At 46.9% G+C, this 21,432-nt stretch overlaps 2 protein-coding genes across 2 annotated transcripts in view; one reads left to right on the top strand and one right to left on the bottom strand.

Moving 5' to 3' along the window:
- Positions 1-8,240: 8,240 nt before the first annotated feature.
- Positions 8,241-14,370, bottom strand: FBXO48 (F-box protein 48). Its single transcript, XM_077814001.1, has 3 exons — positions 14,279-14,370; positions 13,370-13,710; positions 8,241-8,562 (listed from the first exon to the last, which is right to left on the bottom strand). The coding sequence occupies exons 2-3, from the start codon at positions 13,673-13,675 to the stop codon at positions 8,401-8,403; spliced, it is 468 nt and encodes a 155-aa protein (XP_077670127.1). The 5' UTR covers positions 13,676-13,710; positions 14,279-14,370; the 3' UTR covers positions 8,241-8,400.
- A 167-nt stretch (positions 14,371-14,537) lies between these two features.
- The window catches only part of APLF (aprataxin and PNKP like factor), a 95,643-nt gene continuing 88,748 nt past the window's right edge, over positions 14,538-21,432 (top strand). Inside the window, exon 1 of the mRNA XM_077814000.1 lies at positions 14,538-14,750. Coding sequence (XP_077670126.1) covers positions 14,658-14,750 — 93 coding nt within the window. The 5' untranslated portion in view covers positions 14,538-14,657. The remainder of the gene's footprint in view (positions 14,751-21,432) is intronic.

Raw genomic sequence — 21,432 nt, 5'->3', positions numbered from 1 at the left:
GTTTGATCCACTGTTCTTGCTTCCCAAATCCCTGCCGTCCTTGCCCCACACAGGCCTTTGCCCTGTTCCTCAAACTTCCATGCTCATGTTAGTACTGTGTTGCTCCCAACTGCAAGGTCTCATGTACAGTCTCCTGCCAGCAAACTGAAGCCGCCCCTTGATCCAGAACAGGAATTGCAGTTCCTGTGCGCTGCCCTGAATGGAGTATAGACCATGGGCATGGGGAAGGCAAACACTCACATCCAGGGAGATCATCAGCCTACTCCTCTGCCCCAGGAAGGCCTCTGGTTCTTGCTCTCTTCGGTAGCCGGAGCTGCTGAGTTGGGGGTGCGGTGGACAGAGATGGGAACAGGCCAGAGGATTAATCAAGTGTCAGGGAGAGACTCCCCCTCTGTGGGAAATTATGTTGCCCCTCTGTGGGGAATCCCTTCCTTGCAGATGCTGTGCTTTGGTTCCTGGACTCTGCCAGGAAGCCCAGCTCCCACCCCTAGCAGCTTAGCTGTTCCCTACCTTGCTCGGCACCAAGCCCGCTGCAGAGAATTGCTCTGGGAAGGACTGCAGAGCCAGCTGTCATCCTGGCTGGTGTAGCCCCAGGTTTCATAACCCTGACCCATGGTCTCCGTCCCCTGACAGGCTCTGAAGAAGGCCTGCCCAGAGACACGGATGCCATGCTGAAGAGCCTGCTGACAGCAACCCCCAGCACAGACAGACTTCAGCACATCTTGGAGGTGAGCATAATGGGCGGGGGCAGCAGGAATCTTACCTTAGTCCTGGGGAGGCGTGGAAATGAGAGTGGATGATCCACGTTTCCATTGGGTCCTGCTACCTGAGAGCCATTGGGCCACCCGTGGTCAGGGCAGTCAGTGCAGAGCAGTGTTGGGGTCTTTCCTCCTTCAGGGCCAGAGGGAAGGTGCTGGGCAGCTAGACCTACTGGTCAGAGCCAGAGTCCACACTCACATGACAGGAGTTGCGAGTCAGCTGGGTCAGGATACTGGAAGATCAGAAGCATAAGACAAACTTGCGATCACAACCACAAATCAGATGCCAGGAAATCAAGCCAGGGGAGCGGCAGAAGAAACAGGCAGCACACGGTCCAGCAGTTTCCACCCTGTTAGACCCCACTGTTTTATAGAGAGAGTTGGGATTGTATTTTCCAATGTCCATTGCTTTGCATTTATCAACACTGAATTTTGAACATTGCCATTTTGTTGCCCCGCCAGGTGGGATCCTTTTGTAGCTCTTCGCAGTCTGCTTGGGACTTAACTATCTTGAGTAGTTTTTTTATCACCTGCAAATTTTGACACCTCACTGTTCACTGTCCCAGCCTCTCACACAGATGTATCCTGCAGCAGTCCAGCTGAGGGAGCAGTGGGGACAGGTGATCTCATCCTGTCAAACCAAGCAACATGGATCTCATTGAGGCTCAGATGGAAGATCCCATGCATCTCCTGGAGGTAAGAACTGTTCACTCTTCCTGCCACTTGGGGCTCTTGCAACAAACGGGGGTTCCTGCTCCATATCCTGGTTGGGAGCTTTCCCTGCCCCTGCATCTCAGCCCTGGTACAGAGACCTATTTCTCATCATGATATCCTCCTTTTATTCTCAGAGGATGTGTCCAGGATCCTGGATAATGTTTTCTGCAGGAGGTTTGAGCAGGCAGAGATCACTTACTGTCTTCAACCCGGGTCTGCAGGGTTCATGGGAGCAGCCACACTCCAACCCTCCACCTGGAAGTCTGCTGAAAATTGCTTACCTAGGACCCATGAAGTTCAGCCCCAGTTTGAGGCTTTATTCCTGAGGTCCTATTGGAGGAGTCCCAAAGAAGCTAATTGGCCCTCTGGCCCTGCTTAAGACAGCAGCAGGAACAGGAAGCTGACTGAACACCAGGGCTGCTCCCTGTTCTGGACCGTGTGCTGCCTGTTTCTTCTGCCGCTCCCCTGGCTTGATTTCCTGGCATCTGATTTGTGGTTGTGATCGCAAGTTTGTCTTATGCTTCTGATCTTCCAGTATCCTGACCCAGCTGACTCGCAACTCCTGTCATGTGAGTGTGGACTCTGGCTCTGACCAGTAGGTCTAGCTGCCCTTGACCCAGCTGTGACATTGACTTTTGGACAATTTCTCCAATGTTCTTTTTTGCTTGTCCGGCAAGATACACCAGTGCCTTGGCTCCCAAAGTCCTGAGGGATAGCGCTTGTATTGCCCCCATCCCCATCCCAGCTGCTTTTCCTATGGGAATCTCTCTAGAGCAGAGGAGAAATCTGCTCTTCTCTTAGGATCAGTCCCAGCAGTAATTCCACCCTGGCCGCAGCTCAGCTACTTTGTTTACCTGGGATCAGGGACCACTTTTGAAGCCCTTAGCTGGTGGATGGAGGTGGGAGCAGAGGCTGAAGCTCCAGCAGTTTCCACCAAAGAACACCAGCCTGTCTTTCTATCGTCTGTCTAGGGCTCACCATCCATCTTGGAGGTGAACACCAGATAGGAGCTGATAGATGTTCATGTTCTTGTGTGTGATGGAGCTGTGTGCCAGAGAGGGCCAGGAGAAGATGCTCCACGTGTGGCTAGGACCAGGCTAAACAGCCTGTAATGCTAGGTGAGTCAAACCATGGCCACATATGGACATCTTGGGCATCCATGGGGACTGAATCTGGGCGCTTCGCTGCCAAGAGCACAACTCACTCCAACTTGAGTCATTATGGTAGTGACCCCTGCCAGCCCCTCTGAGGGTGGGGGGTCAGTATTATCTCTGTTAGCTGAGGCACAGGGATGGAAAGCAACTGGCTGCAAGGTCACACACAACGTCACTGACAGAGGCAGGAAGGAAGCATGGTACTGATACCAGTCCAGCTCCAACCACTAGACTTCACCCACTTCCAAAGCCAGAGAACCCAGGAGCCATGACTCTGACAGCTAGATCTTAAATGACAAGACCAACCTCCCTCCCACTCAGGAAGCCACAGAAGGGACCATCTGCTGAGCTCCCCTTTGCAATGCCACTGTCAGAGACCATTGGTAGTGGGTGCCAAGTGACTGAGCAGGGAATTTCTTGAAAGACTTCTAAAGACTTGCAGGTGTTTCATTGTGACCCTCTGGAAGCTGTGGAAAGAGAGCTACATTGAGGAGACTCTTCTGCTCTAACAAAGTGTTTCTGTTCTCCTAGACAGTCAGCCAGTGAGGCCAGGTCGCAGAATGTGGAAGAGCTGTTTGGCGATGGGTTGGAGGATTCACCATGTAGGTGGCAGCAGCTGCTGTGCCCTCATCTTGCCAGGTCACATAGCTCTGCACCCAGGCATATTCTGCCGGGACATTTCCCATCACCTCCCTCAGCTCGAAAGCACCTTGGGTGGAAAATTTTCCCTCCTACAGTCACACCCACCCAGCCCCGTCCCTCTGCCAGTTTCTCCAGCCTCAGTCCATGGGCCCCAGGGTTGTGAAAATGCCCCTGGGTGTGTATGGTCCTGTCCCCGCCATGTCCTGGGGAGAGCAGCTGGCCCCAGACCACAGGGAGGGATCCAGCAGTGGCCCAAACACCAACCGACACCTGGGGAGCCAGCAGGGCTGGGCAGAGTGGGACGGGCCATGGGGCCTTGCTCCCTGCCTGGGATGGGGTGGGGCTGGCCGGTCCAGGCTAATGGGGTTGTGGGCAGCCCCATTAGGGCCAGATCTGGACCTGTGCCAGGACTGTGGTGGTGTCAAACCCCAAGCCCGTGAGCACCAGGGGACACTGCAGGGTGAATGGGATCCCCCTGGGCCCGGCCTGCCCCAGATCCCTCTCCGCTCAGCCAACGCAGCCTGCCCCAGATCCCCCTGGGCCCAGGCCACCCCTACTCCAACAGGACACACCTGGGGATCAGACTGTGACGAGATCAGCTCGTGAGAAAGCCCCAGATCAGACACACACAGGGACAAATTTACCCCAGAGCACAGAGTGACACTCACATGCTGACAGCACACACCTGAACATACTCCGCACCCAGATGCATACCCTTGCACTTTGCGCACACACACACGCCCACTGCTCATACACATTGAGCACACACACACTGATATACACTGCACACACACACACACACACACTCCGACTCTCTCTCTCTCTCACACACACACGGCAGGGGACACACCCAGGAGAGACGACTGTGCCGCACGTCCTCTCCAGCCCTTGCCTTTCCCCCAGACCCTGAGACTCAGGTGTTGCTGGGGGTAGGAGGGGGCAGGACACAGCTCCCACTGACTTGGTTGGACATGGGCATCTCCAGAAGTCAGGCCTGCCCCTCCCCTGGCTGGGTTGCTGCCCCTCGTGATATCCAGGGACTTGGTCAGGGAACCCATCTCTGAGGGGAACTGGCTGGGGCTGGGGTTGTGATTATGGGGTACCCAGGGCACCCAGTAAGGGGGTAGATTCACTGGGGCACTAGGGCCATGCGGTTGGAGAGTCTAGGAGCCAGGACTTCTGGGTTCTATCCCTGTCTCTGGGAGAGGAGTGGTATCTAGTGGTTAGAGCAGCGGGGCTGGGACCAGAACTCTTGGGTTCTATTCCCATCCTTGGGGAAATACTGGGTTGAGCATCACAGGGGCAGGTGCACCAGGCACTGGGGCTGTGCGGTTCTCAGTGTCTCAGGACCCTGCCCTGTGCCTGTTTCCCACCTAACTCCCTGCCCCACCCAACATCTCTGGGCCTCTCAGTGGGAGGAGCTGCCCCACCCCAAACCCAACTTCCAAGTTGGGATCCATATAAGAACACTCAAAGGGGAAGGAGATTCAGGGATGCTCAGCTCAGTCAGCAGCTGGATCCATCTCTGAGGGGAGCCCCAGGAGTCACATGAGCCGAGAACAGACCCCAGACAGAGGGAGGGTCACTGTGGATTGAACCCAGGGAGGTGGGAGCAGAATTGAGCCCTGACCCCACTGCACACAGGGATGACTCCGCATTGAAGCTGGGGATAGAGATCAGAAACATTGCAAGAGAGTGAATGCCTAACCCTCCACCTCACCCTAACCGTAACTCTAATCCTAACCCTAACCCTGAAACTCATCCTAACCCTAATTCTAACCCTAAACCGCACCCTCACCCCAACCTTAACTCTACCACGAACTCTAACCTTAACCCAAACCCTCACCCTAACCCTACCCCAATCCCTAACTCTAATCCTAACCCTAACCTTAACCCTAAACTTCACCCTCACCTTAATCCATGACCCTAACCTCTAACACTCACTCTCACCCCCTTCCTAACCCTCACCTAAATCCTAACCCTAACTCTCAACCTCACCCTAACCCTCACTCTTATTCTAACCATAACCCTAACCTTAACCCTAAACTTCACCCTCACCCTAAACCTAACCCTCAGCCTTACCATAACCACTAACCCAAATCCTAACCTTGACCCTCACCCCAACTCCTAAACCTAACTCTAATCCTAACCCCTAAACTAATATTAAGCCTAACCCTCACCCTAAACCTAACCCTAAACCCTAACTCTCAACTTCACCCTAACCACAATCTCTAACCCTCACCCTCAATCCTAACCCTAACCTTACCCAAACCCTAACCCTAACTGCTAACATTCAACCTCACCCTAACCATTAACCTCACCTTAACCCCTAATCTTAACTCAACCCTAATCCCTAACTCTAATCCTAACCCTCACTCTAAATTTAACCCTAACCCTTGCCCCTAAACCTAACAAACACAAACCCTAACACACACACTCTCCCGTACCCTCACCCCTAAACCTAACCCTAATCCAAACCCTCACCCTGCCCGAACCCCTCACCCTCACATTAACCCTAACCCTCACCCTAACTCTAATCCTAACCCTAAAGTTAACACTAACCCATCTCATCCTAACCCTCACCCTAACTCCAAACCACTAACTCTAACCCTCAACCTTACCCTAGCTAAAAACCCTAACCCTCAACTCTAACCATAACCCAAACCCTAAACCTCACCCTAACCCCTAACACTCACCCTAACCTCTAACCCTCACTCTAACGCTCACATGAACTCTAACCCTATCTCAAACCCTACCCTTAATCTAACCACTAACCCTCACCCCGATTCTAACCCTAACTCACTATTGCCTCCTCTCTATATTAGGTTCTCTGTCCAGCTCTCTTCTTTTCCTTCTGAGCCAACTGCTCTTAAACCTCACCCATCAGTTTGCTTGGTTCTCATTGTAAAACATTTTACAATACTTTGTATGAAAGATGCTCTGTCAGGGCTTGTCTAAACACCATTCTATCGGTTTAAAACCCATGTAAATTAGTATGCCCCCAGTGTGGATCCAATTATAAGCACCTACAATAGAGGTTGTGACAACTGAACTATTTCAGTTAAAAAAAAAAATCAAGTTTTATATCAGTACAAAAACTGCGTATAGACCAGGACTACAAAATGAGCTTAAGAGGAGGTGGTTTATTGCACCAGGCTACTGCTTTCTCCTCACTGCTCTTCTGTGCAATCCCTTTTGTTTTCCATTCTCCCACTGCTGCTTCCCTTCCATGAATTCATTTACCCTTTTCCTGAACCCACCTGTACAATGTCCTCTGACCTCCCTGCTTTTCTCTTCCCCTGAAGAATTCTCTAACACTTCCCCTTATTACAAAGGCTGGACTCAAGCAGTCAACAGTAAAGTGATATGTAGAAATCTCTTTGCCCCAGGAGCAAAGAGGAAGTGGTGTCAACTAGCTGGAGGCTGGGTGAGGGTAAGAGGATGACTGAATTCCCTTCCTATTGTATGTGGGGTTTCAACTCTAGGCTTAAAGAGGTTTATTGTGGAAACTTAACCCTTATTTCCATTTCAAGGAGAGTTCTACTATAATAAGAAAAGGAGTACTTGTGGCACCTTAGAGACTAACCAGTTTATTTGAGCATGAGCATTAATTAATAATAATTAATGTTAAAATGGCACAGGGGGGGCTGTAACCTGAATTAAGTCAGAGTAAATCCAGCTCAGTTACTCACAGTATGCATCCAATGAAGTGAGCTGTAGCTCACGAAAGCTCATGCTCAAATAAATTGGTTAGTCTCTAAGGTGCCACAAGTCCTCCTTTTCTTTTGGCGAATACAGACTAACACGGCTGTTACTCTGAAACCTGTCATAGTAGTTTCTGCACTAGTAAAAGATAAAACTTAACTGCTGATTTTTGTTTCTGTGACTGAATACACACTAGGAGCAGGTCAGGGGACTAGGAAGGAGGCACTACTACAATCACTCTTGTGACTGTAACCGTACTTCAAGTAGAACCTGATGGTAAAGAAGGCCAGCCTGAAGGAGTTCATACCCAGTAGCTTTGATGCTTATACTGTAGTCAATCCCCTCCATTTCCCATGCCTGTGGCGATTTTTCACTCTAATGGACTCTTCACTGTCACAGGTTTCTGCTTCATATGAATTTCAAGTAAAAAAACCAAACAAACGTGTAAATGTTTTTTCCATTTTTTTCAAAAAGTGCATAATGAAAAGTCAATCCAGGACTTAACATCTGTTTAACTTAGCAGATGTTTAAAGATAATTACATTGTATAGTTTTCAGAGTAACAGCCGTGTTAGTCTGTATTCGCAAAAAGAAAAGGAGGACTTGTGGCACCTTAGAGACTAACCAATTTATTTGAGCATGAGCTTTCGTGAGCTACAGCTCACTTCATCAGATGCATACCGTGGAAACTGCAGCAGACTTTATATATACACAGAGAATATGAAACAATACCTCCTCCCACCCCACTGTCCTGCTGGTAATAGCTTATCTAAAGTGAGTATCAGGTTAGGCCATTTCCAGCACAAATCCAGGTTTTCTCACCCTCCACCCCCCCACACAAATTCGCTCTCCTGCTGGTGATAGCCCATCCAAAGTGACAACTCTTTACACAATGTGCATGATAATGAAGTTAGGCCATTTCCTGCACAAATCCAGGTTCTCTCACTCCCTCACCCCCCTCCAAAAACCCACCCCCATACACACACAGACTCACTCTCCTGCTGGTAATAGCTCATCCAAACTGACCACTCTCCAAGTTTAAAACCAAGTTAAACCAGAACATCTGGGGGGGGGGGGTAGGAAAAAACAAGAGGAAATAGGCTACCTTGCATAATGACTTAGCCACTCCCAGTCTCTATTTAAGCCTAAATTAATAGTATCCAATTTGCAAATGAATTCCAATTCAGCAGTTTCTCGCTGGAGTCTGGATTTGAAGTTTCTTTGTTTTAAGATATCTCATTTAGGGTTTTTACAAGAAGCTGTTCTGATAAAGTGAAAAATAAAAATAAACTCTGTATTTATACATTTTTTCCAGTGAAGTTTCTACTACATATTTGCAAATGTCACTGGTGTGAATGGCTAAATATTTACAGTAAAAACAGTCAGTTCTGTGCCATTTCTTGCTATTTAAGATCCATGTCTGGTTTCTTATCTTTCCAGTTCTGCTTCCAGTATTTCTCCCCATGTATCAGCATCCATGGGATACATGCTTTTTTCTGGTAAGCCACAGCGTGAGTGAATGTTGCTATATTTTCCACTCAGCCATTCATGCTTCACTTTGCTCTTCCAGTAGTTTCTCAGTAGAGTGACCTGATACAGAGTAAACAGTTAAAAAACCTTGAAAAAGTTGAATAAATTAAGCAGAAGTCAATGTAAACATTGGAAGTTGGGAGAACTCAAGTTTTACACCAGAAGAAGCATCTGCATAACACATTTGGGTGTCTGGGACCTCAATGCAATACACAGGTGTACAAATGCCCTCTAGTGGACCAGGGCTTTAACTTCACATTTTCCTGTGTAATATGAGCATCATTCTCACTTCTCAAATCTTCTGCCTCTCATCCCCACCCTTTCAGGCTAAATCCCTACCCTAAAGTAAAACTTCTAAAATATCTTTCTATTTCTCTTCCCTATCCTGCGAGCCCCAAAATAATCTAAACTCCCTTGTGTGCTCATGCAGCAGGGTGGTTGGGTTTCTCTGTTGATATTCCCTGCTCATGCAGGTACTAACTTATTGACGTTTTGACACATGTAGCTTGTTACCTCAACCCTGGATATAAGGAGGTAGAAGTAGCTGTCTGGGAGAGGGATCTAGGGTAGAGAAGGCCTAAGGGAGGAGACTTGGAAATGGCCATATAACCGGAGAAAGACTGGACTAGGATTTGTGATATTTGCTTTGTTAATGAAGTCAGATGCCAGGAAGGTGTTGAGTTTGGATTTCAGTGTGTCTCCTATCTTCAGAGCAGCGTGAGTATTCCATCTGCTCACAGCCCTGCCTCCTTATGAGCTCTTGCCTCAAACTGAACTACTAAAACACTTCCTCAGAGAGGAAATGAGTCTGAAACTGTGTAACTCTGAGTTCACTGACCAGTGATCTATGCAGAGGTAGACTTAAAACCCCAAAAGAGGTGGCTGTATCCTACTTTCTTTCAAACTAGTGCTGGTTCAGGGTGGTGGTTGCAATGTCTGAATTCATTCCCTCTCTGATCTGCTACGTCTTGCAGGTGATAGCTGTCATAAAAACGGACGTACTGGGTTAGACCAGTGGTCCATCTAGCCCAGCAGCCTGTCTTCTGACAGTGGCCAGTGCCAGGTGCTTAAGAGGGAATGAACAGAACAGATAATCATCAAGTAATCCATCCCCTGTCACTCATTCCCAGCTCTAGCAGAGGCTAGGGAAACTTCAGAGCATGGTTTTGAATCCCTGCCCATCCTGGCTAATAGGTCCATCAATGGCTATCCTCCATGAACGTATCTAGTTCTTTTTGAACCCTGTTATAGTCTTGGCCTTCACAACATCCTCTGGTAAAGAGTTCCACAGATTGACTGTGTGTTGTGTGAAGAAATACTTCCTTTTGTTTGTTTTAAATTTGCTGCCTATTAATTTCATTTTAAGACCCTAAATTCTTGTGTTAGATATGAGAAGGTGTTATTTACTCTTATTTAATTTCTCCACATCAGCCATGATTTTCTAGACCTCTATCATATCCGTAGTAGTCTCTTTTCCAAGATGAAAAGTCCATTTTATTAATCTCTCCTCATATGGAAGCTGTTCCACACCCCTAATCATGTTTGATGCTCTCTTCTGTATTTTTTCAAATTCCAATATATCTTTTTTGAGATGGGATGACACATCTGCATGCAGTATTCAAAATATGGGCATATCATGGATTTATACAGAAGCAATATGATATTTTCTTATTATCTACCCCCTTTCCTAATTATTCCCAACATTTTGTTAACTTTCTTGACTGCTGCACATTGAGTGGATGTTTTCAGAGAACTATCCACAATGACTCCAAGATCTCTCTCTTGAGTGGTAACAGCTAATTTAGATCCCATTGTTTTATATGTGTAGTAGGGATTTCCAGTGTGCATTTCTTTGCATTTATCTACATTGAATTTCATCTGTCATTTTGTTGCCAAGTCACCTAGTTTCGTGAGATCCTTTTGTAGCTCTTCGCAGTCTGCCTGAGACTTAACTACCTTGAGTAATTTTATATCATCTACAAATTTTGCCACCTCACTGTTTACCCTTTTTTCCAGCTCATTTATGAATATGTTGAACAGTACTGGTTGCAGTACAGACCCTGGGGGGACACCACTATTTACCTCTCTCCGTTCTGAAAACTGACCATTTATTCCTACCCTTTGTTTCCTATCTTTTAACCAGTTACTGATCCAGGAGAGGACCTTCTTATGCCGTGAGTAGGGCTCTACCAAATTCACGGCCATGAGCATCACAGACTGTGAAATCTGGTCTTTTGTGTGTTTTTACCCTATACTATACAGATTTCATGGGGGAGGCCAGCATTTCTCAAATTGGGGGGTCACAAGGTTATTTTAAGGAATCTGAACCCAACTCTGAAGGAAGCAATGCAGAAGTAAGGGTGGCATGGTATGGTATTGCCACCCTTACTTCTGCACTGCTGCTGGCAAGGCACTGCCTTCAGAGCTGGGCACCTGGCCAACAGTTGCCACTCTCCAGCTGCCCAGGTCTGAAGACAGCACAGAAGTAAGGGTGGCAATACCATACCATGCCACCCTTACTTCTGCATTGCTTCCTTCAGAGTTGGGTGGCCGGAGAGAGGCAGCTACTCACTGATGGCCCAGCTCTGCAGGCAGCAGCGCAGAAGTAAAGATGGCAATACCATACCATGCCATCCTTACTTCTGCGCTGCTGCTGGCAGCGGCTCTGCCTTCAGAGCTGAGCTTCCGACCAGCAGCTGCTGCTCTCCAGCTGTCTAGCTCTGAAGGCAGCGCTGCTGCCAGCACCAGTACAGAAGTATGGGTAGCAGTACAGCAACCCCCGCTACAATAAACTTGCAACCCTCCACAACTCCTTTTTGGGTCAGGAGCTCTACAATTACAACACCATGACATTTCAGATTTAAAAAGCTGAAATCATGAAATTTACACTTTTAAAAATCCTATCACCAATGACCAAATTGGACCGTGAATTTGGTAGGACCCTACTTAGGAGAGCTTACTTTGCTTAAGAGCCTTTGGTGAGGAACCTTGTCAAAGACTTTCTGAAGATCTCAGTATGCTATATCCACTGGATCACCCTTGTCCACATGCTTGTTGACCCCCTCAAAGAATTCTAGCAGATTGCTGAGGCATGATTTCCCTTAACACTTTTTGTAGACTCTTCCCCCAACAAATCATGTTCATCTATGTGTCTGATAATTCTTTTCTTTACTATAGTTTCAGCCAATTTGCCTGGTACTGAAGTTAGGCTTACTGACCCATAATTGCCAGGATTGCTTCTGGGACCTTTTTTTTTTTTTAAATTAGCATCACTTTAGCTGTCCTGCAGTCATCTGGTACAGAAGCTGATTTAAATGATAAGTTTAGTAGTTCTGTAACTTCATATTTTAGTTCCTTCTGAACTACTGGGTGAATACCATCTGGTCCTGGAGACTTATTACTGTTTAATTTATTAATTTGTTCCAAAACCTCTCTAATGACACCTCAGTCTGGGGGTAGCCATGTTAGTCTGTATCCACAAAAACAAGGAGTCCGGTGGCACCTTAAAGACTAAGGGATTTATTTGGGCATAAGCTTTCATGGGTAAAAAACTACTTCAGAAGAAGAAGTGGGGTTTTTTTACCCACAAAAGCTTATACCTCAGTCTGGGACATTCCTCAGATTTGTCACCTAAAAAGAATGGCTCAAGTTTGGAAATCTGGCCCCACTGATTGTTTAGCAGGCTTCCTGCTTCTGATGTACTTAAAAATGTTTTCGTTGTTACTTTGAGTCTTTCGCTGGCTGTTCTTCAAATTCTTTTTTGGCCTTCCTAATTATATGTTAACTTGCCAGAGTTTATGGTTTCTCTATTCCTCAACAGGATTTCACTCAACATGTTCAGCTCCTCCTCGCTGTTTTGAGTAGCAGCTGCAATAGTGCTGGGTAAGGGGGTTCTAAAGCAGCTGGTTCTTTGACCCCTAGCTGTATCTAGCTTAAGAGGTATGTAGGGGCAAAAACCTCTAGATCAGCAATTCTAGGAACCCCTTCTCTCCCAACAGTATTTCACTGAAGTAAAATTATGGGGATCATGTATGTAAAACTTTGTCCCTTTCTCAATGTGTTCCATTCCAGAGCTGGACTGATCACTTCTCAAGGATCAGGTAGTTCATTGTCTCTATGATACTCTTATTTTTTGGCATTTCTGCACAGACTGCCAGTTGTGATGGTGTTTGTGATACTATTTCACTACAGCCTGGTCTACACTACAGAGTTAGGTTGATACAAGGTGGCTTATTATGATCTAATTATTTCAGTGTCTACATTAGAATGCTGCTTCTGACAAAGTAAGTCACCTGTTACGCTGACATAACTCCACCTCCATGAGAGGTGTAGCGCTTATGTTGATGCAGTTAGACAGTGATCAACTGACACGGCCTGTTGGCTGTCAGCCCCAAGGGGGGGCTGTCAGCTGGAGTCCTCCTACTCTCTGATGGTGATAGCCTGAGCTGTCAGCTGTGGGAGCTGGCTTGCAGCTGGGGCCCCCAAACCCTGGTGTGGAGAGCTGGGTGCCAGGTGAGCCCTGCACCCCGCTGACAGCTTGGGCTGGTAGGCTCCAGAGCTGTGTCCTATAATGCCCCACTTCAGTTGGTGGAAACACTCCTGCCGACTGAAGGAGCAAGTGAGGACGTGAACTTCCTCTTTTAATTACTGTGGTGGCTGTACTTCGACTTAGGTCAACTGAATTTTGTAGTGTAAACAAGCCCTGAGACCTCACTGGCTGTAACTATTAGATGGTAACAACTTTGAGTTGCTCTTGACCTTGGATGGATCAGAAATGCTGATCAGAAGAGAACCTCTAATATCTTAATGCTCATCCCAAAAGCTATCCAGTTTCCCAAAGCTAGACAGTCCATGTTCTTAAATTTACCTTCCATGAATATCCATTTCCTCTATCACAGTCTATCTCTCGCTGACAGACAGCTCTTACAGTTAAACAGTGGTGTTTCCACAAATAGTCACTGTTCTCAATTGCACGATTCCAGCTCTTGCATGTCATTGCAGCTTTGCATAAGCTCTGAATATCCAATTCACTGAAAATTTTAAAACTGACTTCTGGAGGCAGCAGCATCACAAAGTCCTCCCGCCTTTCTTCTTTTTTCTTGGCTGGTGGAAGGATGGTCAGTTCTTTACACGAAGCGACTGCCTGTTTGTTCTTCTTTGAGGCTTTCTGCATAATTTAAGGCCTCAATACACCCACCATGAGTAACCCTGGGGGTGAGGAAGTACAGTGGTCACTAAACAGCGTGACATGTAGGTGGTTACATGCCATTATCACGGATCTCAATTACATAATACATGGAGTTAACTTTCACCAAGTTAATGCATCCGATGAAGTGGGCTGTAGCCCACGAAAGCTTATGCTCAAATAAATTTGTTAGTCTCTAAGGTGCCACAAGTACGCCTTTTTTCTAATTTTGAAGGTTATGTTAAAGTGTCTCACATATTAAACAGTGGGCTGTGCCTTGTCCCCAGGCTGGCCCAGCCCCCAAGCAGTGCCGGGTGGGTCACTGGTGCTCTCGTTTGCCCAGCACTCAGCAATCACTCCATTGTTGTACAGTGCCCTGTGCTAAGGCTAGGCTAGCCGAGCCCCAGGTGTTAGGCAAGAGACTGACGGGTGCCCGGCCTGTGCTCAACCATCAGGCGCCCTTGGCCGAGCCCAGCCCCGCCGGGGAGCTCGCCTGGCCAAGCCGTGGCTGGAGCCAGCTCTCATCCCCCCCAGCCGCCCCCGGCGAAGGCAGGTGGAAGGAAACTCCAACCCCGCAGGCCGCCCCCCTACCTGGCCCCACGCTGCTGCCCCCAGCTGACGGTTTAAACGTCTCCCCCATTCGAACGTGTTTGTTTACACCACCGGCTTCCCGAGGCAATGCGCATGCGGAGGGGGACTGTTGGGGGCGGTGCACGCCGGGATTTGTAGTTTCCCCGCGGCGGCGCTCACGCGCGGCCGGGCGGGGAGGGTGACAGTTGGAAACTACCCTTTCCGGGATGGCCGGCCAAGGGGTGGGCGGCGGTGCGGGGATTTAAACACAAACAGCGGCCGCCGGCCCCGCCTCCCGGCACAGAGGGAAACGGAAGGGAGAGGAACCTCAAGTTTCCGGAGGGGACAGCGGGGCCTGCTCCCTGTCCGCAGGCGGAGAGCCCCCGTCCCAGCGACGCCCATGCCGGGCTTCGAGCTAGCGCCCGCGGACGGGGGCTACCCGGTGGCGCTGCCGCCCGGCCGGACAGTGCTGGGAAGAGGCCCCCTGCTGGGAGTAAGTCTGGCTCCTCGCAGGGGGGAGGGGGGGCTCCCTGACCCCGCTGCCCAGTACGGCCGCTGCAGCCCCCAGCCCAGGAACCGCCTCTGGGGGGAGGCCTGGCGCGGGTCTGCCCGGGGCCCCAGGCTGGCCCGGACGCTGCGCACCCCGCTGGGCAAAGAGGCCTCTCCCCCACCGCTGGGTGACGCTCCGACAGGGAGCGATTATCTCTGTCAGCTGCCCCGTCGCTGTGCAGGCCCCGGCGTCGGCAGCCCCGGCCTGGGGCAGATCTGACACAGCGGGAGGCTTTTATTCGCCTTCTCTTTGTCATAGAGTCTGGGGCTGGAAGGGGCCATGGGCTCAGCTGGTCACCAGACCCACCAGTATAGCCCAGGCTCTCAGACTTCACCCGCTGACCCCCGGGCTGAGCCCCGTCTGGGGGAAGGCCTTATGGGGAATCCGGGGAGGTGGGCGGATGGACGCCTGCCCATGTCTAACGGCCCTTCCCCCAGCCTTGTGGGAGGGACCACTGGGCCCGGGAACCAGATGGAGAAGGTAGGGGGGAGCAACTAAGGAATAACAGGGTCAGGAGCGAGGGTCATAGATTCAAAACTAGGGATTCAGAGGAGGACACTGAGCAGAGAAACCTCTGACAGTGCCCACTGTTCCTCAGAGCTGTCTAGGGATCCAGCGGACCTCTGCCCAGATGCGTGAAATCAGGGAGGAGCGGAAATAGGTCCCTCAGTCGCAAAGCACCCACTCATCTATCATCCTCGTCCTGGTGTTGTAGATGGCTACCTTGGCCAGGGCCAGGAGGAGGTTAATGAGGCAGTCTCGCAACTTGGTGGGGCCATGGACAGAGTGTGCAAATATAAACAGGTGTGGGGGAAAAGTGCTGCCAGAACATAGGGGCTGCAACCTGGCGCATTTGAGATAAGCATGCACCAGGTTCTCCCTCACAGCGCAAAAGGGGCAGGCATTGAGGATGGGGGTGAACTGCACTAGGTACACGCCTGTGCTCACGGTTTCACAGAGGGGCCGCCAACCGATATCCCCAGCAGGCTGTGGGACCAGGGTGGATTAGAGGCTGGGGAAGGTGGAAGCAGAGCCCTCCAGCTCCTTTCAAGCATTTCTCCATAATCCGGAATGGTAGGAAACTTGTGTTAACAAAAACGACGATTCTCCTTTAACGTGACTCTAGGAGCTGGGGCTTTAAGAGAAACTCTAAACATTGAAACTAATAAATCGTATGGGTTGGTGATGCTGACTCATTTTCCTGTTTGCATAAACATCTCCTGATTCTCTCCCAAATCAGAGGAAATTAGGGGTCAAACTGTGGAGAGGGAATAGCATCAGTCCCCCAAACTTTCTGCTAACACAAACTAAGTTCTGCTCTGAGACATGAAAGCAAGAGTTCACTTTTCACTTTTCAGCAGCTGACAAGAACGTCTGAGGAACAGTTGGGGGTGCGGGGGGGGGGGGGGGGAAATGGGGAAATAGTTTTACTTTGTGTAATGACCCATCCACTCCCAGTCTTTATTCAAGCCTAAGTTAATTGTATCCAGTTTGCAAATTAATTCCAATTCAGCAATCTCTCCTTGGAGTCTGTTTTTGAACTGGGAGTGGATGGGTCATTACACAAAGTAAAACTATTTCCCCATATTTATTCCCCCTGCACCCCCCACTGTTCCTCAGACATTCTTGTCAGCTGCTGGAAATGGCCCACCTTGATTATCACTACAAAAGGTCGTGCCCCCCTCCGGTAATAGCTCACCTTAAGTGATCACTCTCCTTACAGTGTGTATGGTAACACCCATTGTTTCATGTTCTCTGTGTATATAAATCTCCCCACTGTATTTTCCACTGAATGCATCCGATGAAGTGAGCTGTAGCTCATGAAAGCTTGTGCTCAGATAAATTTGTTAGTCTCTAAGGTGCCACAAGTACTCCTTTTCTTTTTGTGAATACAGACTAACACGGCTGCTACTCTGAAACCTGTCAATTTTCTCAATAGTAACTTCAGGTATACTTGTAACAATAGGCTGGTAATAACATTTCAGAAAGATGTGACTTAAATTGGCAGTGTCTCTTGCAACAAAACTTTTTTTGCAGGTAGGTTCGAGGTATGTCTACACTAAGGGTGCTACAGTGACAGCTGTACAGCTTTAGCACCATAATGTAGACGTGTCCTACATCTATGAAAGGGGTTTTTCCACATCCCTGAGTGGCAGTAGCTGGGCCAGCAGAAGAATTCTTAACTTAGAATTCTTAAGGTTGGCTTGACTATGATGCTCAAGAGTTCCTTTCTTACACCCCTAAGCGATGTACTTATGTCAGTCTCAATGTTCAGTGTAGACCAGGGCTTGTACTCACTTCACTCAGCCATATCAGCACTTAATGCCTAATTGCTATGGTACCTTTCTCTAGGTGGCAAATGTGGCTGCATTCACATTTATATACAAGTTTGTTAAGTAGTTTTAGATTTGTGGGAGAGAATTCAAGATAATCTAATACAAATGGTGTTAGTATTTTTAAACTCATTTAAAACAGTAGGATACATTTTTGCCCTTAATTACACCCTATACAAACCAGTGGATTTAACTAGGGGGAGAATTTGATCAGCTGTTTTCTGTGTTTAATTTACTCTTCTGTAATGCTAGTGCCCACACTCAGAATAGTGTGCATGAAGGTGAGAAAAGTGAGATTGACTAGAAAAGGTTGTGAAACTGATCAGTGTGGATTCATCATACTAGATGTGGAATGCAAAAAGGAAACTGTGTAAGTAGTGGAAAGTAAATAAAACTTTTAGTGTTTTACACATTCTAATATACCAAATTACTTAACATTCCATCTTTTTTTCCAGCTCTGAGGTGTACACATGTCTGCATAATCCCAGCCCAGAGGGCTAAGCACCATATTAACTACCTGGATGGATATATCCCATTTATGCTGTTAAAGAAGCCATCTGCTGTTGTTTGTAGTGGTAGGAAAGGAGTAGTGAGGGGAGGGAACAAGTCCTTTTAAAATAAATTCTTCTGGTTGCATTCAAATTGGGCCTTTTTCACATTTAGATATCCTTTATTGCCTGGGTTTTTTTGCACTGAACCATTATTTTGCATTTGTCCCTTTGACTGGTCTTCCTCTGAAGAGGGCAGATACATTTTTCCAATTGAAAAGATGGCCATTTGTTGTTTCTCTCGTACACCTGCGTTCACTTTTGTATTTTAAGAGCATCTATAATGTAGTTTTAAGCTGAGTTCTTGGCTGGTTCAAAGAGTTGTGCACAGGGCAGTGTTTCTTCATGGGATGTATTTCATAATTGGACCACTAGGCTGTTACTGATCTATGCTGTTGAATTATATTTGACTTTAGTTTAACTGAGGCATTTTTTCATTTTGTAAATTTTTATGGCTTGAATATATTCCTTACTAATTCATAGAATACCTCCCAGCTGACTTCTAATATATTTTACTTTGTCAGCATTTGCTTTAATAAGAACTGCTTTAGTTGCTTATCTGCATGCTTAATTGATTTTCAAAGGTTAAACTGGTAGCTAAAGAATGGAGGAGGACCGCTTCATGAGGCTCCCAGACCTGCTGTTGTAATATGTTAGACTTAAGTGCTCTATGATCTTTGGATTACTGAAGAGCTGAGGAAGGCTTGACTTGGGGGAGGCTGCAGATAAGATCTTTGCAAGCAATGCTTCCCCTATTTAATGTGGGGATGTGTGAAAGATTTATTTGGATCACTTTCTCTGGCTCTGGAAATGTCAGTAGATATGAGCAGGGCATTGGTAGTGGGAACACTTCTTCCCATATTAACTACATTGTCCTTCTGTGGAAAGAGATGAAATCATGTCCATTATGTCAAAACCTCATTTGTAGAACTGGAGTATGGCTGAAAAAATGTAAGACACCTACTAGCCAGAGACCAGTAGGAAAGATGAGCAGTGGTGGGGGAGTTTGAAGGATCCAAAGGCAACACTCTGAGAATTCTAGCCCTCACACCCAACTGTTGGTAGCAGGGCTGGTGCTGGGATTCTTATCAGTGGACTCGGCTCAGATGCTCCGGTTTTCGTATTGGTTTCTGCCTAGTGGGTGTTTGAAAATTGAAAGCCATACCAGCAGCCTCTGGCTGATAAAAAGAAAGAATATTCTCCCAGCTTACTCCCTCAGAACCTCCTGATTGCTGCAGAGCCATGCTGGCTTGGGTGTCTTTGTTGCTTTACCCCGCCTTCACTCTCAGCAATCAGAGTGGTGCTGGGAAGGATCTATAGATTGAGGTGGATCTCTGTTACGCTCCCCAGGCCTCTGTTTTTTTTTTTATTCTAATGCTTACATCTGCTAGTGTTCATAGCTTTCTCAAACAGCAGAGTGTAACTGATCTATCAGTTGTTTGCAGATGAAGGGCTCTGTGTCACTTGAAAGCTAGTTTCTCTTACCAACAGAAGTTTGTCCCATAAAAGATATTCCCTCATCCACCTCGTCACTGTTATCTGTTTCATTGACCACAGGTTCTTAATAGCAAAGGACACTGAGTCCTTTTGATTTCTCTCTGTCACCTGGCAAAACTAAGAGCAGCAGAGATATGGGAACAATGTCTTCTAACTCAGTGTAAATTCTTTTATTTCTATAAAGGCTAGATCTATGAACATTGTAGGCGAAAACCATGGAAGTTGCAGACCCCAGCTCAGATAGTATCCACTACCAATAGATGGAAGTACCCACAATGACTATCCCAAATATCAGTGCAGGTCCCATGATCACATGTGTTTGGCTTCCTCACTGACATATAGCCGACATACCCTGGGACCACATCACCACACACACACACCCAGTTATGATGGTGATGTAGTCTGCTACCATCTTTGTTCATGGAGTGTGTTGGTTCTTATTCACATACCTCAGATGGGCATGAAGAATGCTTGGCAGTCTGGCAGAATCATGGACACTTATGTGCTACTGCACACCTTCCAAGCACCTTGAGGTTATTGTGTGTACAAGGGTCTATGACCATTAGCCATTAATTAGGATCCTGTGGTATCAAGGGTTTATTCTTGCCACAGTAGCAGCTTGATGGATTATTTTGCTAGTTAATTATCTTGTTTTGAATTGGACTCTGATTCCTCACAAGGATAGTAAATTTTGTTGTTCCTGTCCAACAGCAGTACACATTCTTATTGTCATGGGGTTTCTAGTGACTTGGACCTAATAGGATGTTCTCAGTAATCACACAGCACCTTGTTTCTTACTTTGAGCAAGGGGTTGGACTAGATGACCTCCTGAGGTCCCTTCCAACCCTGATATTCTATGATTCTATGATAACCCTGCTATATATACACCATACACATGCTTACTGTATTCCATCTCTGGCTTGGAACATTTCACACAACGTGCCACCTCTTAATTTATGCTGCTTTTGCCATTAAGGGTGTGAATTTCTCCTGGACTCATACCCATTCCCCTTCTCCCATCTGTGACACCCCGTTTATGTCCCGATTTAGTGCGCTCTAAACTGTTTCATCTTCCTTCTCAAGATAATACATTAGGACCCTGTCCTGAAGTAGCACATTTATGCTTATCCTGTGCAAGCTTTGTTTCTTTCCCTAGCTTTGCTCTTGCAGCACTTGTTTAATATTTTGCATGTAATGTTTGTTTGTAGTAAGTGCTTACAACGAGAGGAAAAAGTCTGATTTTTTTCAATTGAATTTATACTGGTCAAATTTAACAAGTTTTACCTTCAGTAATCTCTCAGATGTATTTTCTTGTATAATAATCTCATATATAATGACTGTGTTTTCTCTTATGAATTTATTTGGTTAAGTGAAGTAACATAGTTCCTCACTAGAGGTCACAACATACACTTGTAAGGCTGGTAGCAGTTTTCTGCCAGTTTGAATACACATCTTTAAACCTAATAAACATTGAGAGAAATGAATTACAGTTTCCTACAAAGATGTAATTGGATCTTTTTGCTGTCTTGAATGTCACACTTAAAGGAAATGCATGAACAGGAAAAACTTTCCTTGCAAATAGCAGCAGGTTTCTAGTTAATCCATCAATATTAGTTTTGCTGCACATACAGAAGAGAGAGCTCTCTCACTGTAATAAATGATATTAAAACAAACGACTCTGGCAAAATCTCATTAGAGCGCCAAACGAAAAAACAGGAGAATTAGCAACTATTACGTTGGATTAAAAATTATCTCAATTTTTTAATATCTCAATTTTTTAAAACAATGAGTTCCTCACAAAATGTTCTTGTAATGCCAGTTCTTAGGAGCTAACAACTTTTTTCCTGAGTTTTGTAAGCCTCAGGGTACTGTCTCTATTTCAGTTTTTGTGTCAGTGTTTCTAGGTTTAACTGTTTGTCTACTGTGGTGATGGTGGTGAAATTTACTGGAGTTACCCTGAAACTTTCTTTATAGAAAACATGAATTCCTGCTTTCTGTGTGCTAGTAGCTTTGAGACAAGCACAGCACTCTATAACATTTCAAGACACATTACTGTCTCTTCTGAGTAGCATTGTCAGACCTTGAAAAATCATAAGATTTTGACAAATGGTAAATTCTGGGGTTTTTTGCTTGCCTTTGGATTTTTGAGCTGGCAGGGCTCACATTCTCAAGCTTTTCTCCACACTGAGGCTAGAAAGTTCATTTCTGGATTTAAAACAGTATAACTTCAGGCACCCAGTTCTGAAA

The sequence above is a fragment of the Eretmochelys imbricata genome, chromosome 3, assembly GCF_965152235.1.
Source record: "Eretmochelys imbricata isolate rEreImb1 chromosome 3, rEreImb1.hap1, whole genome shotgun sequence".
Classification (NCBI taxonomy): Eukaryota; Metazoa; Chordata; order Testudines; family Cheloniidae; genus Eretmochelys; species Eretmochelys imbricata.
This window is presented reverse-complemented; position numbering and strand designations above follow the sequence as displayed.

Bases quoted from the DNA above. Each gene is read 5' to 3' on its own strand.
- FBXO48 (XM_077814001.1), bottom strand. From the start codon at position 13,675: ATGCAGAAAGCCTCAAAGAAGAACAAACAGGCAGTCGCTTCGTGTAAA. The intron at 8,563-13,369 runs GTAAATTTAAGA...ACTCTGTATCAG, and splicing joins GAAATGGATATTCATGGAAG to GTCACTCTACTGAGAAACTA.